At 36.4% G+C, this 15432-nt stretch overlaps 1 protein-coding gene and 1 pseudogene across 4 annotated transcripts in view; one reads left to right on the top strand and one right to left on the bottom strand.

Annotated features, from left to right (window-relative positions):
- RFX7 (regulatory factor X7) overlaps positions 1-15432 on the bottom strand; it is a 66724-nt gene that overhangs the window by 29661 nt on the left and 21631 nt on the right. For 2 of the 3 annotated variants that reach the window (XM_080934402.1, XM_080934403.1), the window contains exon 3: positions 5993-6026. In XM_080934402.1, coding sequence (XP_080790528.1) covers positions 5993-6026 — 34 coding nt within the window. Of the gene's footprint in view, positions 1-5992; positions 6027-6243; positions 6362-15432 lie in introns of those variants that run through there. The other variant, XM_080934404.1, reaches the window with a different exon arrangement.
- Positions 10248-11238, top strand: LOC308434136 (annotated as a pseudogene). The gene is made up of 2 exons: positions 10248-10319; positions 10872-11238. The product of its transcript is annotated as an uncharacterized misc_RNA (transcript).

Below are 15432 nucleotides of genomic sequence, written 5' to 3'. Positions count from 1 at the left end.
TCACTGTTGTACTGGGGGTGATTACAAAATTTCTTTATTTTAAGCACTAGTGCTAGATAGTAACTATGTCCCTTGTGAGTTTTTGTAACATGTCTAAAAGCAGAAATAGTCCTCAAGGTTGTACATCTTCAACCTTATCATTTTTAAACTTCTTCCCCCAAACTGTTATAATAACCTATACTGCTAGCAGCAATGTCAGGATTTTCCCATATATATATATTTTTTATCAAACTTACGTTTTAAATTTTAAAAAATCTTGTAGTGTGAAGAAGTGTTTCTATTTCTTCTATCATTTTATAAGTGATGAATATGGCCACACTGAGCTTTAATACAATGGCTCTGAAGCTTTTCTGAGGTAGAAGATCTGAAATGGAGGCCAGAGAATCTGGATTTTTAACAAGCTCCAAAGTGATGCTGCTCCTGTTCCTCAGTGTTCAAAGAACTTTTCTTTCTTTTTTTTTTTTTTTTAAAAAAAGATTTATTTATTTATTTTATGTATGTGAGTACACTATCACTGTCTTCGGACACAGCAGAAGAGGGTGTTGGATCCCATTACAGATGGTTGTGAGCCACCATGTGGTTGCTGGAGTTTGAACTCAGGACCTTGGAAGAACAGTCAGTGCTCTTAACTGCTGAGCCATCTCTCCAGCCCTTCAAAGAGCTTTTCATGTTCAGGACACATTTAAATAAGGATTCTTTACCATACAGTATACTAATTCCCCAGTGGCTGCATGTGTTCATAAGATTTTTCTTAGTTGTAGCTAGCTATTCATTTGTTTTTGGAGACTTGTGACACCAGTCTTCTGATGTTTCCAGGCAGTCAAATACTGCAGTCTCTTCATTCTTATTTCCAAATCCCAGCACTTTGTTCCTCAAGATTAAATAAGAAAGACAGAGCAAAAGGTAGGAGGACTCTTACTTTCAAGGCTTGTTGTTTAGAATTCTAAATTTTCAGTTTCCTAACTACTATGAAAATCATGAGGAATTATAGAGAAATATGATTTGCTTTTGTGGAGTACCTACATAAACAATATAAGAAAACGGCTTTTTATCCTCTGTCCTAGAAAATACCAAGCAACTAGGAGAGCAAACACTTTATTTTATATTTGATCATTGTAAAAAAAAATTGCCTTCCATTATACTGACCTAGATATAAAATGAAAATGGTTTAATTTCTCTGTTCTGCTATAAGTAACGTAAGCTACATACATTTGGAAGATCTGAGTTATTAGGGGTCAGGGAGGGAAAAGTGAATCAAGTCCAATAAGCAAACTTCATAAAAACTAGTATGGTGGTTTGCATGAGAATGGCCCCATGGAATCATATACTTCAATAGTTGGTCTCTAGTTGGTTGAGCTGTTAGACAAATGTCACCATGAACAGGCTTTGAGGTTTCAGACTCATGCTACTCCCAGAGTGCCTTTTCTCTTTGCCTCATAGTTGTGGATCAGGATGTAAGCTTTCACCTGTTTGTTTTTGTTTTTGCTGTTATTATGAACTCTAACCCTATGTAAAAAATGAAAACAAAACAAAAGCAAGAAACTCCTTTCAATTTACTCCAACCACAATCATGTGCTGAGAAACTGTAGTGCTAGAAATCCCAAGGTGCTGCAATGTAAATTCACATTCCAGGATAGGACTCTAATGGGATTCTAAGTGGATACTGTGGGCAATACTGTGAAAGTTCTGTATTTCACAGTGAATAGATTTTAGTAAGAAAAAAAATTAAAGATTGTCAAGGACATTCTCTGTATTTAAGGAAAGCTCACATTTATGAATGTAGTCTCAAATACATTTTGGGTTTTTCATTAATTTTATTTATCTGCTAAATTCTTTAATGACTGGGTCAGTTAACAATAAATTAAAAGAAAATTATAGGAAAGAAACAAACAACATGGAATTTTTAAGGACAAAATAAAACATCACAGATAAGAAAGTTACCTCAAGGCTGTACCACAAAATAAACCTTATCTTCCAACCACAAGAATTTAAAACGATATTATTTAGATACTCTAAAATGTAGTTTTAGGTTTAATCAAGTCTGAGTTAGTCTGCTGGCCTTGGTTAGCATTTACCATTCACTACAGAATATTTCCACCAACAGAGGGGAAAAGGCAGTTTTTCAAATGGGCCACACTTTACATGTACCTCTTTTAATGACCTACCGACAAGAACAGACAACACAACAGTGAACTACTTAAGCTTATTGTCAAGAGTATGTAATCTCTTGTAAAAGGCCTCATTCTAACATAGTCTTGTTCTCAGAAAGCATATTCTTATATTCTAGTGCTCCATATCACCTGTAGTCCATCTAACAATTTTAGAAGTTAAGGACAATAAGTTAATTCTCTTCCCATTTGAAATAATAATCATGTAATACATATAAAGTTCCAAAATTAAATGAAATCATTCATGCATCCAGAATTGAGCATTTAGCATGTTCTAGATGCTATATTTTAGTCACACAAAACTAGACAATAAATAAAATTATACACATGATGAAGATAAATTGCTGTAAGCAAAAAAATGTTGGGAAGGATAATTTTTTAAAAATTTATTTATTTTATGTATATGAGTACACTGTATCTGTCTTCACACACACCAGAAGAGGAAATCATATCCCATTACAGATGGTTGTGAGCCACCATGTGGTTGCTACGAATTGAACTCAGGACCTCTGGAAGAGCAGTATATGCTCTTCACTGCTAAGCCACCTCTCCCACTTGGGAAGAATAATTTAAAACAGTGATCTTGCCACAAAGCAAAAAGGCAAATGCTTTGTACAATGGCTGAACCACAGCAGAGATTCCCACAAGATGTCATTATTCTTTGTTACATTCAATTCTGATATATTTTACTTCTATTGACTGGTTATTGTGATGGCTAGGCAGGAACAATGATAGAAAGTAGTAGAGTACTAAGACAAAAATAGACTTTCTTCCTACTTTCTGTTCTCATGGATAATTGTGGTTTTCCCAACCCTATAAAGAATGACTCTTGGAAGAATTCTGGCCATGAAGAATCTAATACAAACTCCAATATCAGACATTGCAGTACAAATAAAAACCAGGTGAGGAAAATATCTTTGCTGAGGATACAAAGCATGGTGGGGTGTGAGAAGACTTGAGAACACCTTTTGTTTCTGGAAGACAACTTAGGCACAACTGCTGACATGTAGGAAGAAGATGAGTTTAGAGTACAACAGACACCATTTTTCCCCCTGTGAACTCTTCCTTTTTCAATTCAAGAATCTTTGATGAAATAAAACACCAATCAGATGATATAAAGTAACAAATAACCAAAACACATAACAGTCAAACAACTGAAAGCCTGTGTTTGTGGGCAAGTTAACAAGTAAGAGACAGAATGAATACAAGGAAATTTTGATAAGAGGAGAAGAACTCCTCACATTCAGGAAAACAATTATGGACTAACTGCTAACTTCACAGCATAAATAATAAAGACTGGAAGGCTACAAAATAACATAGCAATAAAAGTGTTAAGCAATAATCCTATTTCCAGCAAAACTATCCTTTAAAACTCAAAGCAAAAAGGAGATTATTACATCAAATGACTTCTCTAATTTTAAAAATAAAGTTTATATTTAAAACAATTAACAAAATTCTTTAGTGATATTTAATTTATGAATAGCCTAATTTTCTACTTCCATTCTGTTCTTCTTATCCAAATAGCACATTCTTTCAAAAATACATATTTATATTTGAGGGAGTTGGTTTTTTGAGACAGTGTTTTTCTATATAGGCTGGTTATCCAAGAACTTTCTATGTATACTATGTTGGCTTTGAACTTGTATAGATCCTTCTGTCTCTGCCTCCTGAGTACTTGGCTTAAAGGTATGTGCCACCATGCCTGGCTCAGTAATATATATATTTTTAAAACCTGAGCTTATTTATCTTACCCTCTTTTCTCTTGTTAAAAGCCATCTACTTGGCTTTCAATGAGCTTAGGATGAATGAATCCTTCCTGTCATAGCTGAGTACACCAGACACAAACTACTCCCTATAGTAACCACTACTCACTCTAACTCGGCCATCACCCTTCCTCTTTCCATGAGTCCTAGCTTACTGAAATCACTGTATCTTCCAAATACTCAAAATGTATTGCGAACTTTGAATTTGTGGATTCTCCTTGTCTACAATGTATTGCTGGCAGGCCACTGCACAATGTTTATTTTTGTTTGTTTATTATTTGTGTGTGTGCTACAGCATGCTTATGAAGGTCAGAGAATAAATTCGTGGAGCTGGTTCTCTTTTTATCTGGGTTCTGAGGCTAGAACTCAGGTTGCTAGGGTAGAGTACCAAGTGCTCTTTTATCCACCGAGCCACTTGCCAGACTGTGGTTGGCTTCTCAGGTCTGCTTAGCTATCATGATTTCAAAGAGGCCTTTCCTGATCACATCCACCCAAACCTACTCTGGTCACCATCATTTACTTGCTTCAATGTGCCCTTTTCAAATTTTATGATGGCATTTATCAATGTCTGATATTTCAAGCTCATTTGTTTTAATGTGAAACCTTTTGTTCTTACTTAGTATTTTGTAATAGATATTACTTATCTTTCCCCTCTTTTCTCCATGATGAAAAATCATGAGTAATCTTCCACAGTATGTATGACTTATGGATACCTAAACCTAAGAGTATCAGTTATTTTAGGTGTAAAAAGGAAGCACAGAGATTGCTCAGTCCAGAGGATTACTGTACGACAACAACAGGAAGTACAGGAGTAAAGGCAGAAAGGAAAAGGAAGGCAATGAAGGAAAACAGGAGGGAAAAGGTACAGGTAAAAATTTTCCTACAACGTCATCCTTCAGCCATTAAGTTAGAAATCTACAGAATGGATAGAATTTTCTCCCTATGAACAACTGTAATTCATTCACCTTTTGAGAGACTACTATGCCAAGACCAATAGGACAAAAACCTAGTAAAATATGTATTTATCACACCACCAGATATCTCAAGCCATCCAAACCCCACAGAATTTGGATAGGAGAAGGTTCTGAAATGACAAGGAAAAGGAATCTGATATCCTGACAATGCATCATTTAATAGTGCAAAGCTGTTGAATGCTCAGCTACATAGGGTGTAGCCTAGGCTCCTGGGAAAGCAGACAGTATTAACTCTGATCCCAGCAGTTGCACATGTGTGAGGGTGTGTGTTGGGGGGTGCCTGTGTGAGAATGTCTCATTGAGTAGCCTATGCTAGTTTTCAAACCTGTAGTCACCTTGCCTTCATCTTTGTGAGTGCTGGGATTACAAGCCAGGCAAGATGGCTTGGTTTCCCCTATACATTTAAAAAGACCGGAATGCTGGAGAGATGGCTGAGAAGTCATGAGCTCTTGAAGAGAACCTGAATTTGGTTCCAATACCATTTCAGGGTATTACTCAATCCCCTGTAACTCTAGCCTCAGAGGATCCAACAGCCGCTCCTGGTCTGCAGGTAACTGCACATATGTGGAAACCATTCATATACACACCTAAATAAAAATAAAAGTTTTACAAGACCTAAAGAACTACCAATATAAACCCATTATTGTGGCTTAAATCCTTAAAAGCTGCAACCCAAAGACAAAAATATAACAAAAATAAATTCACCAAGAATATAAAAGCATTTATTAAAGTAAATACTATCTTTGTAGGTGAATTCCAAAAGGCTAACCAACAAAACAAAAAAGTTATCTAATAAATTAATCTACTAAACATCTAAAATGTTTTCTTTAAATAATTTCATGCATAGTAATTAGAACTTTAAAAATTACCCATTTAATGAAATGTTTAAGTAATCTTTCAGTAAAGGTCAGTAAGATTCAATTGCTTCCAAGTGTGATTTTAGGACTGATGAGCTACATACAAAAAATAGAGAGTTAATAATGAATGTACCCAGAGAGTTGTAAATGTAAAATTTATTCACACAACTCAAGTGGTATTTAAAACCAATATTTATTAAGAATGGCAGATTGTGAGAGAATGTACTTACCAAAATGCAGTCCACTTTAGATTGTACAGTTTTGCTAAAAGAAAAAAGTGAGAGTTAATAAAAAATAGCGAATTTTAAGTATAAGAACGTCCCTTAAACAGATATAGTAATTATACAAACTAAGGAAACACTGAAGCATCTCATCAAGTACTGCATTTTGTTACAATGCCCACTAAGTACAAATGAAAGCAAGTCATGAAAACTATTTAGATGCTTTACACAGTATTAAAAAATCATGTAAACCAAATTACCTTCCATAGGAAGTCTAAGACCAAGAAGACGAAACAAAACCTAGTCATGGGCATAGAAGATGGTGCAATGGTTCTCTGAGTGCTTGCTACTCTCTCATGGTGGCTTACAACCACTTGTGACTCCAGTTCTAGGAAAACACACATACCAACACCCCCCAACACACACACACACACACACACACACACACACACACAGAGAGAGAGAGAGAGAGAGAGAGAGAGAGAGAATACACTATGTGGCCCTGACTATTATGTTCCTGTGTGTATACATGTGTGTAAACACTGTATACATGTGTTTGTTCATGTAGAGACCAGAGAAAAACTTCAACTGTCATAAAAATGTGGTCTTATCTCCTTTAAGATGGTGTCTTACTGTCCTGGAGCTCAACAATTAGAATTAGACTAGACTGGCTGGCCCAAGGATACTCTTGTCTCTTCCCCAATGCTGAGATTATAAGCACACGCTTATTATCAACTGAACTAAGTCTCTGGAAAAGATTTGGCCGATGCTTATTATGGGAATCCTTTATATCCTGCATGCCAACTCCTCACATATATTTGACTTTGCTAATTAATAGCATCTGTGTCTAGTCAAAGTTAACATTTTTAGTCCAAATGTATTAACTTTCTTTTTATGATGTATTTTTTCTTAAGAATGCTTATCTAGAGCTAGAGATGGCTCAGTAGTTAAGAATGTTCACTGCTCTTCCAAAGGCTGGAGTTTGGTTCCCAACACCTACAGTGAGCTGTTCACTACTGTTAATAACTTCAGCTCCAAGAAATCGACACATTTTTTTTTGGCTTACATAGGAATGCACATAAATATAGCATATTTATATTTCCTCCCCCCACAAACACACACACACAAATTTAAAAAGTATCTTAAAAAAATTAAACGAGGGGCTGGAGAGATGGTTCAGTGGTTAAGAGCACTGACTGAGTTCAATTCCCAGAAACCACGTAGTGGCTCACAACCATCTGTAATGGGATCTGATGCCCTCTTCTGGTATGAAGACAGTACTGTGTATTCATATACATAAAATAAATAAACAAATCTTTAAGAAAAAAATTAAATGACCTAGGTAAGTGTATAAATTCTATTTTTAGGATTCTGACATTTAAAATCTCATTCTCTACTTGGAATTTCTGTGCATGGTATGTATAATATACGTTTGTTTTTGGCAATCTGATTGCTACCTACTCTATTATACCGTTTCACGAATTCTTCAATCTGTTCTTAGACGTCCTTTTCTGTTTTATTTTTAATCTTATTGTTTATCCCTAAGCAGTACCACTTTTAGTATATTATGTCTAGTTATTTGATTATTTGACTTTCTTTGTCCATTTTCAAAATGGCCAATGATTCATGGACACTCTTCCAGATGAACTTTTTAATATTTTGGTTTTATTTTATATATTTAACTGAGTTATTAGTTGACACAGTCTCCCTATGTAAGCTTTGGTTAGCTCAGAACTTATGTACACTTGGCTGGCTCTGCTTTCCAGTGCTGGGCAGTGTTCATTACATGCCAGGTCCATTCTTTTTTCCCTCAAATTCCACAGAAGTTGTCCTAAGAATTACATCTAATAATACTGATAGAGAGATCTGCAAGAAGAAAATTAGAGAAATTCAAGAGACCTAGGAGAATTCTTTAATGTATACTGATGTGATAAGCTTTATAGATCTGCATGGAAAGCAACATGCCTCATACTACAGGAAAATTTAAGCTAGATCAAAAACCAAAAATAAAAGCTGAAACTATATCTTGAAAAAAAACTACACAGAATTTGTATAATTTGAAAACTAGAAAACCATTTACAGAATGTAGGAGTAATAACTTTTGAAAGAGAAATAAATTATAAACCATGTGTGGTGTTATACACCATTAACGTCAGCACAAAGGCAAAGGCAGGGGGAGTAAAAGCTCAAGATCATTTTTTAGCTAGGTCTTGAGTTAAGGACCAGCCTGGGTTACATGGGGCTTTGGATGCTATAAAAATAAAAAGCAAGTTCTATGTATTGAAAGCATCAATTAAGAACATATTTGTAGTACGTATCTGATAAAAAAATGACAAGAACTTCCGTGACTCAAAAGTAAAGACAAGTAACCAATTAATAAACACGTAAACAACTGGAATAGAAATTTTATAAAGAAAGAATATACAGAGGTTCAATAAATACATGAAAAAATAGTCCATATAAATAGGTACTCAGCAAAGGAGGGAGATAAAATGATATATTAATAGCATACTAATGGAATTTAAAACAAATGGGCTACAGAGATGGCTCAGTGGTTAAGAGCACTGACTGCTCTTCCAGAGGTCCTGAGTTCAATTCCCAGCAACCACATGGTGGCTCACAACCATCTGTGATGGGATCTGATGCCCTCTTTTGGTGTGTCTGAAGATAGCTACAGTGTACTTACAGACATACATAAAATCTTTAAGAAAAAAAAAACCCAAACAACCCAAAACAAAACAAATAGGAAGAAAGAAAAGAAAACAATGGGAGGAAGGAAGGAAGGAAGGAAGGAAGGAAGGAAGGAAGGAAGGAAGGAAGGAAGGAGGCTGTTCTTGGTAGTAAGGCAATAAGCCTCTATGGCCTCTGCATCAGCTCCTGCCTCCAGGTTCCTGCCTTGTTTGAGTTCCCGTCCTGACATCCTTTCCTGATGAACAGTGATGTGGAAGCTTAAGTCAAATAAACTCTTTCCTCCCCAAGTTTTGGTCATGGTATTTCATCACAGCAATAGTTACCCTACATAGGATGACAACAACAAAAAGAAAAGAAAGGTGAAGAAAAGAAGTCAGTGTTTTGAATAAAGGAATTCAGATTCCATAGCTATTTAAGAATGGAAGGTTAGAATCCAGCTATTGCTCAGGCTGTAACACCTGCAGCAGCCCCTCTGACAGATACTGACAGGCTTTTGAGACACTGTCTGTAAATCTCTAATTAACAGACTTACAAGTGCCACACTCTATTAACTAGAAGAGTAAGTAATTTACATTAAATGGGGTACTACTGGCAACATATCCTGCTCCCAAACCCTTTCCTCAACTTCTGAAGGGGAAATTAAGAGAGCCTGGCTGCAGGCTTGCGCTGTAAAATAATTTCCATCCTCAGAAAGGGCTTGGGTTTTGGGGTCCCTAATTTCCTCTCTTAAGAGTCCCTGCTATGTGACTATCCAGCCATGGCAACAATAACTCTTAATAAACTGCATATCCCCAACAATCTGCTTCAGTGTTCCTCTAGAACACAAACCTGAGAACTTTCATTAGGTATATGTATTTTACTTACATGGACCATTTATTTTCTTCTGAGATACACTATCCTGCAGATGATTTATATAAGATAGCCTAAGTCTGTTAACAGATTCTTATTAAATGCTATATAGTATTATTTAATGTAAAAATTATATTAAGAGAGTACAACTTTTAAAATATTTTATTAAATGTTTGAAAAAATAAATTTTAACTGAATAAAAAATATCATGTGAAACATCCTTACACATACATCACAAATACATAATATAAATTAAAAACCAAGTGACTTACAAAGATCACACGTCTATTTTTATTTGCTACTGATATATCTGATAATAATGCCTCAACTGTACAATGGGATTTTAATCAAGAACATTTTGTGCTCTAATCTCATGATTTTGTAACTTCCGTTTCCATAATCTCATTATGTATCCCATTAAGTGAGCTGGAGGAAGGGTCTGGCTCTATCCAAAGACACTGATGCTTTACTGAGCTTCAATGCCCTCTAGTGCTGATCCTGCAGAGATAACTAGAAGTTCCAAACACTGGCCAAAATTATATCTTAGGGGGATGGGAGGGGGAGGAGAGGGGGTACAAAGCCCTCTGAGTGAGAGTCATCTATCTACAGACCTGTACTACCCACATCACACCTACATTAAAAAAAAACTGGCTATGGAATATAAGACAAATTTAATTAAAGATGTATCTCAAATAACCATTTAATTTTCTTACGCTCAGTGAAAATGTGGATAAAAGAACATCACCTGACTCTAAAGCAGTTACTACTCTTGAGACTGAGCAAGTTTATGAACACAGTGAGCCTCATAGCAAAATCACAAAAATATTCACGGTAAATAAGTAATATATATAAACATTTTCTAGGAAAAAAAAAAAACAAAGTCAAATGAGGACTGAAATGCCTACTAGAGAGTCAATTAGGTAGGTCAACAAGCAAGCAAGCAAACAGGTATTTCCTCTAAGGAAGTTTTTTTTTCCCCTAAGGCTTGCAGAGGGCATGTAAGTCAAAAACATACATTACAAGATGTTCTACAATCTTCCAAAATCTAGACTCCAAATGAATGATGTTTAAAGAATGTTTAAAGATGATCAAAGGACAAAGAACATAGAATAAAGCAATAATCAGAATGATACTGAGAAGTTTCAAAACCAGACAGTTACAGTTGCACACAGACCGGGCATCATACCGTCATACTGTCCATTATAATATGCATGAAAATCATTTCTTAATCTGCCTTTCCCTGAGAACTATCAAACTTGAGCAACTTTTAATAGTTTCATTGACCCACTGAATGTTCTGAAAAGCCATCTTTGCATTGTTCCCGGGTCGTGCTCTGTGCTCACTGCAGCTACCCTCGCCGCCCACCACCTCCTCCAACGCGGACTCCGGCAGCTTTCTCACCAGAGTCCTCAAACTCAACTTATGCCTTACTCGCAGCATCGGACCACGGGCGTCAGATGCGGCAGTGGACACCAGCTCGGAGATCACCACCAGGGACTTGAGGAGAAGGAAGTTGTGGAGGAGGCAGAGAATGGAAGAGATGCACCTGCCAATGAGGTAGATGAAGAAGAGGAAGAAGGTGGGGAGGAAGAGGAGGAGGAGGAAGGTGACAGCGAGGAAGAGGATGGAGATGATGAGCTGAGGCTCCTACGGGTAAGCTCGGAGATGATGATGATGTTGACACCAAGAAGCAAAAGACTGATGAGGATGATTAGACAGCAAGAGGAAAAGCTAACCCTACGCACCGTGACCTGCTCACCCTCCACCTCCCATCTCAGAATTTAAACGTGGTCACCTTTGAGTAGAGAAGGAGGCCCTGCCCGCCCACAATGGCAGTGCCACCCACAGATAACATGCGCTCTCCACCACCCCACCAAAACCACAACATGAATTGGCAACATGGGGTGAAAAAAGAACCAGAACTTCCCAGGCCCTGCCCTTCTGCTTAAAAATACTTTAAGGGGAAATTTTGTTTGTACATATTGTTAGCGGTCAGCCATTTTTAATGATAACGGGTGACCAAACCAGAGCGTTTTCCTTTCTACTTCAGACTTTACTTGTGGTGTGACCATGTTCATTATAATCTCAGAGAGAGAGAGAGAAAAAAAAAAAAAAAAAAAAAAAAAAAAAAAAAAAAAAACCAACCAAACAAAAAACCTTGTTAAAAAAAACAACCCCCCCCAAACCAACAACAAAAAATCTTATTCTGAGCATCCCAGTAACTTTTTTTGTGTATGTACCTAGCTCTACTATAAGTAGTTGGTTTGTATGAAATGGTTAAAAAGGCCAAAGATAAAAAGTCCCCCCCCCCTTTTTTGTCTATGAAGTTGCTGCTTTTTTTTTTTTTTTTTTTGGGTCTGCTTGATGTATGTGTAAAACAATGTCCAACAATAAACTGGGATTTTATTTTGCTGAGTTGTTCTAAAAAAAATAGTTTCATTGATCTTACTCCTTATAATGTCTGACTAATTTTGCACAAAATTTTACCTGCATATTTCTCTTTAGAAAATTACAGAATGCCTATCCATTTTAAATGCTAATCTCAAAGTTGTTTTCCAATTCTCTTCTCTGGGTTTTGTGATCTCATTATTGACATAAGTTTGATCACCAAAACATCAAAACTAAATATAAATGCCCAGATATTTTTACTAAAGTATGCTACCAAATGTTTATCTATACATTTCCTTCAGAAACTAGGAGATGATAGGAAACTTCCAAGTTCCTTTATGAATCTAGCTTGAGTGACTGACAATCACCAACTTAAATCTCTGTGAGATCCAGCAAGTTCAGAGTGCAGGAGAAATATCTACAGTATTGAGAGGAAAACACCTCCAACCTGTAACACTAAAACAGAAAAATCCCCAAACAAAAAAGTCCTACAACCCCTCGTTACTGAATACTGTCTCTTCTTATCCAAAACCTGAGGAAGTTTGACAAGAAATGTTAAAGGAAGCGATACAGAGATGGCCCAGCAGTTAAGAGTGTTTGTTACTATCCCAAAGGATCCAAGTTCCATTCTTAGCACCTACACTGGGCAACTCAAAAATGCCTCTAACTCCAGATTCAGGAGAGCTGTCATCTTTTTTGGGCCTCTGTGGGCACATTATATATATATATATATATATATATATCAAAATGAGATTGTGACACCTATATTTCTTTTAAGAGATTCAACATACTTGTTTATTCAAAATAATAACAATGTATCCAGTCATATATGCTTATGCACACATTCCCTCCTCCTGCTTCTGTATGAGTAAGTTGGGTAATAAAAGAAGAAACTAGAATTCATATGACTTTGCTATATAAGGCTAAGCTTACTAGTATCTGTGTAGCAGCAGTTTTTTTAAATGTAGGGTTAGATTAATTATGTATATGCACTGAAGATTTTGGAACAAACAGTACGAAAATGTTCAAAAGAGAAGTATAAATAATTAGGTAACAAAGAAGATAAAAATGGAATCATAGGAAATGCTTATTGAAGATCCAAAAGAACAGAAATATGCTTAATATTATCCACTTGATCAATACTCACTAAGATTCTGGTACAAACAGACTAGTTTTAAAAAATATTATCAGAACAAAGCAAAAACAAGATCCCAGCACTGCTAGAAAAAAACTTCCCTGTATCTCCAATTTTCGAGGTCTCTCTGTAATCGACTAAAGACTGAAAATGTTAAATGAAAGAATCAAGAAATAATTTGTAAGTTTTGTATTTTAGTATTAGTCCTGTTAATTGTCTGCAGTTTAAGGCTGGAGAGATGGCTCAGCGGTTAAGAGCACTGACTGCTCTTCCAAAGGACCTGAGTTCAAATCCCAGCAACCACATGGTGGCTCACAACCATCTGTAATGAGATCTGATGCCCTCTTCTGGTGTCTGAAGACAGCTACAGTGTACTTATATATAATAAATAAATCTTAAAAAAATGTCTGCAGTTTATGAATTAAACTTAACCACAGTTATGTATGTCTAGGATGAAACAGTGAGTAATGGGGTTTAGGACTGAAGTTTCAGGCATCTAGTCGATGTCTTACAATACATTTTCCAATAATAAGAAGAGACTATAGCAATGTGGGATGGAAAAAAAAAAATTAGAAAGCAGGCAAGGCTATCAGAAATAGAGTAGCACTGCATACGATAAAGATAAGATACTTGTGGTATATGCTTGGCTCAGGGAGTGGCATTAGGAGGAATGACCTTGTTGGAGTAGGTGTGGCCTTGTTGGAGGAAGTGTGTTATTGTGGGTGTGGGCTTTAAGACTTTCCTCCTAGTTGCCTGGAAGCCAGTCCTCTCCTAGCAGCCTTCAGATGAAGATGTAGAACTCTCAGCTCCTCTTGCACCATGCCTGCCTGGACACTGCTATGCTCCTGCCTTGATGATAATGTATTGAACCTGTAAGCCAGCCCCAATGAAATGTTCTTGTAAGAGTTGTCTTGGTCATGGTGTCTGTTCACAGCAGTAAAACCCTAAGACAGTATGCAAGTCAAATAATAAAATTGGCAGAACCAGCTGGTATAAAATCAGTTTAGGACACACTTGACCCTAATGCTATTAATCACCTACAATGGATCTCTGCAGAGTACTTAGTCCAACAACTGTCAAGGCACACACAGAACATTCACCAAGACACACCACATTCTGGGCTATGAGAGAATCCCTTAACCAATTTTCTAGTTAGAAAATTCCAAATATGTAGAGATAAACCAAATATTTGTAAACAACATGAGTTAAAAAATGTTTTATGTATGAGTGTTGTAACTGCATATATGTATATGCACTTGAGAACAGAGTTACAGACAGTTATGAGCTCCCATGTGGGTGATGAAAATCGTACCCAGGTACTTTGTAAGAGCAACAAATGTTCTTAACCTCTGGCCCAACTCTCTAACCACAAGAGAAAATTTAAAATACTTTGAGTATTTTACAGCTCAACATTAAAAATACAGGAACCTAATGTTGAGTGTGATGGTGCAAACCTTTAATTCTAGGACTCAGGAGATAGGTGGATGGATCTCTGCATTCAAGGCTGGCTTGGTCTACAGAGTGAGTTCCAGGGATTGCCAGGGTTACACAGAGAAACCCTGTCTCAGAAGGAGAAAAACAAAACAAAACAACAACAACAACAAAACCAACAAAAACCAAAAGAAAAGAAAGGAGGAGGAGAGGAGGAGAAAAGAAACAAGAACTATGTACAAACCTCAGTTCAGAAAATTTACAGATGGTAAACAGCATCAGAGTAATGAACATGGAAACACTACACATCTATTAGAATGTCCAGGAATCCAGAAGCTTGGCAACATCAACTGTCATAATGACATAGAGCAAGCTTTTACTGCTAGTGAGAACGGAAGCTGAGAGATACTCTTCAAAGAAAAATGTCTTACAAAATGAAGCATATTTCTAACATATGTTCCAGCAATTGTACTCCCTGGCATTTATCCAAAAGAGGTGAAAACATGTGTTTACACAAAACCCTACACACGTGTTTATAGCAGCTTGATTCATAATAGCCCAAAATTAAAAGCAATAAAAAATGTCATTCTGTTGGTGAATAGATTAATAAACCATCGGAAAATAATCCATCAATGGAGTAATTATTCAATATTAAAAAGAAATGAGCTATATAAGCCACAAAAAACCATGGAGGTACATCACAAGATGCAAATTAAGAAGTGAAACAAGCCAATGTGAAAAGAGCATATATCGTATGAACATACACACCAATGATCTGGAAAGGTAGTCTTACGAAAACAATAAGACATCAGTGATGGACACAGATTTGGGGAGGAACTAGAGATGCACAGTCAGGGCTCAGAGAAGTTAGTGCAGTGAGACGACTCTCCATGATGTAAACATAGGTGCATGTTCTCATGCATGATATACAGTATTAAGAGTGAAGCCCACGTGA

Source organism: Micromys minutus, assembly GCF_963924665.1.
Source record: "Micromys minutus genome assembly, chromosome: 21".
Classification (NCBI taxonomy): Eukaryota; Metazoa; Chordata; class Mammalia; order Rodentia; family Muridae; genus Micromys; species Micromys minutus.
Note: the sequence above shows the minus strand (reverse complement) of the source record. Positions and strands in the feature narration are given on the sequence as shown.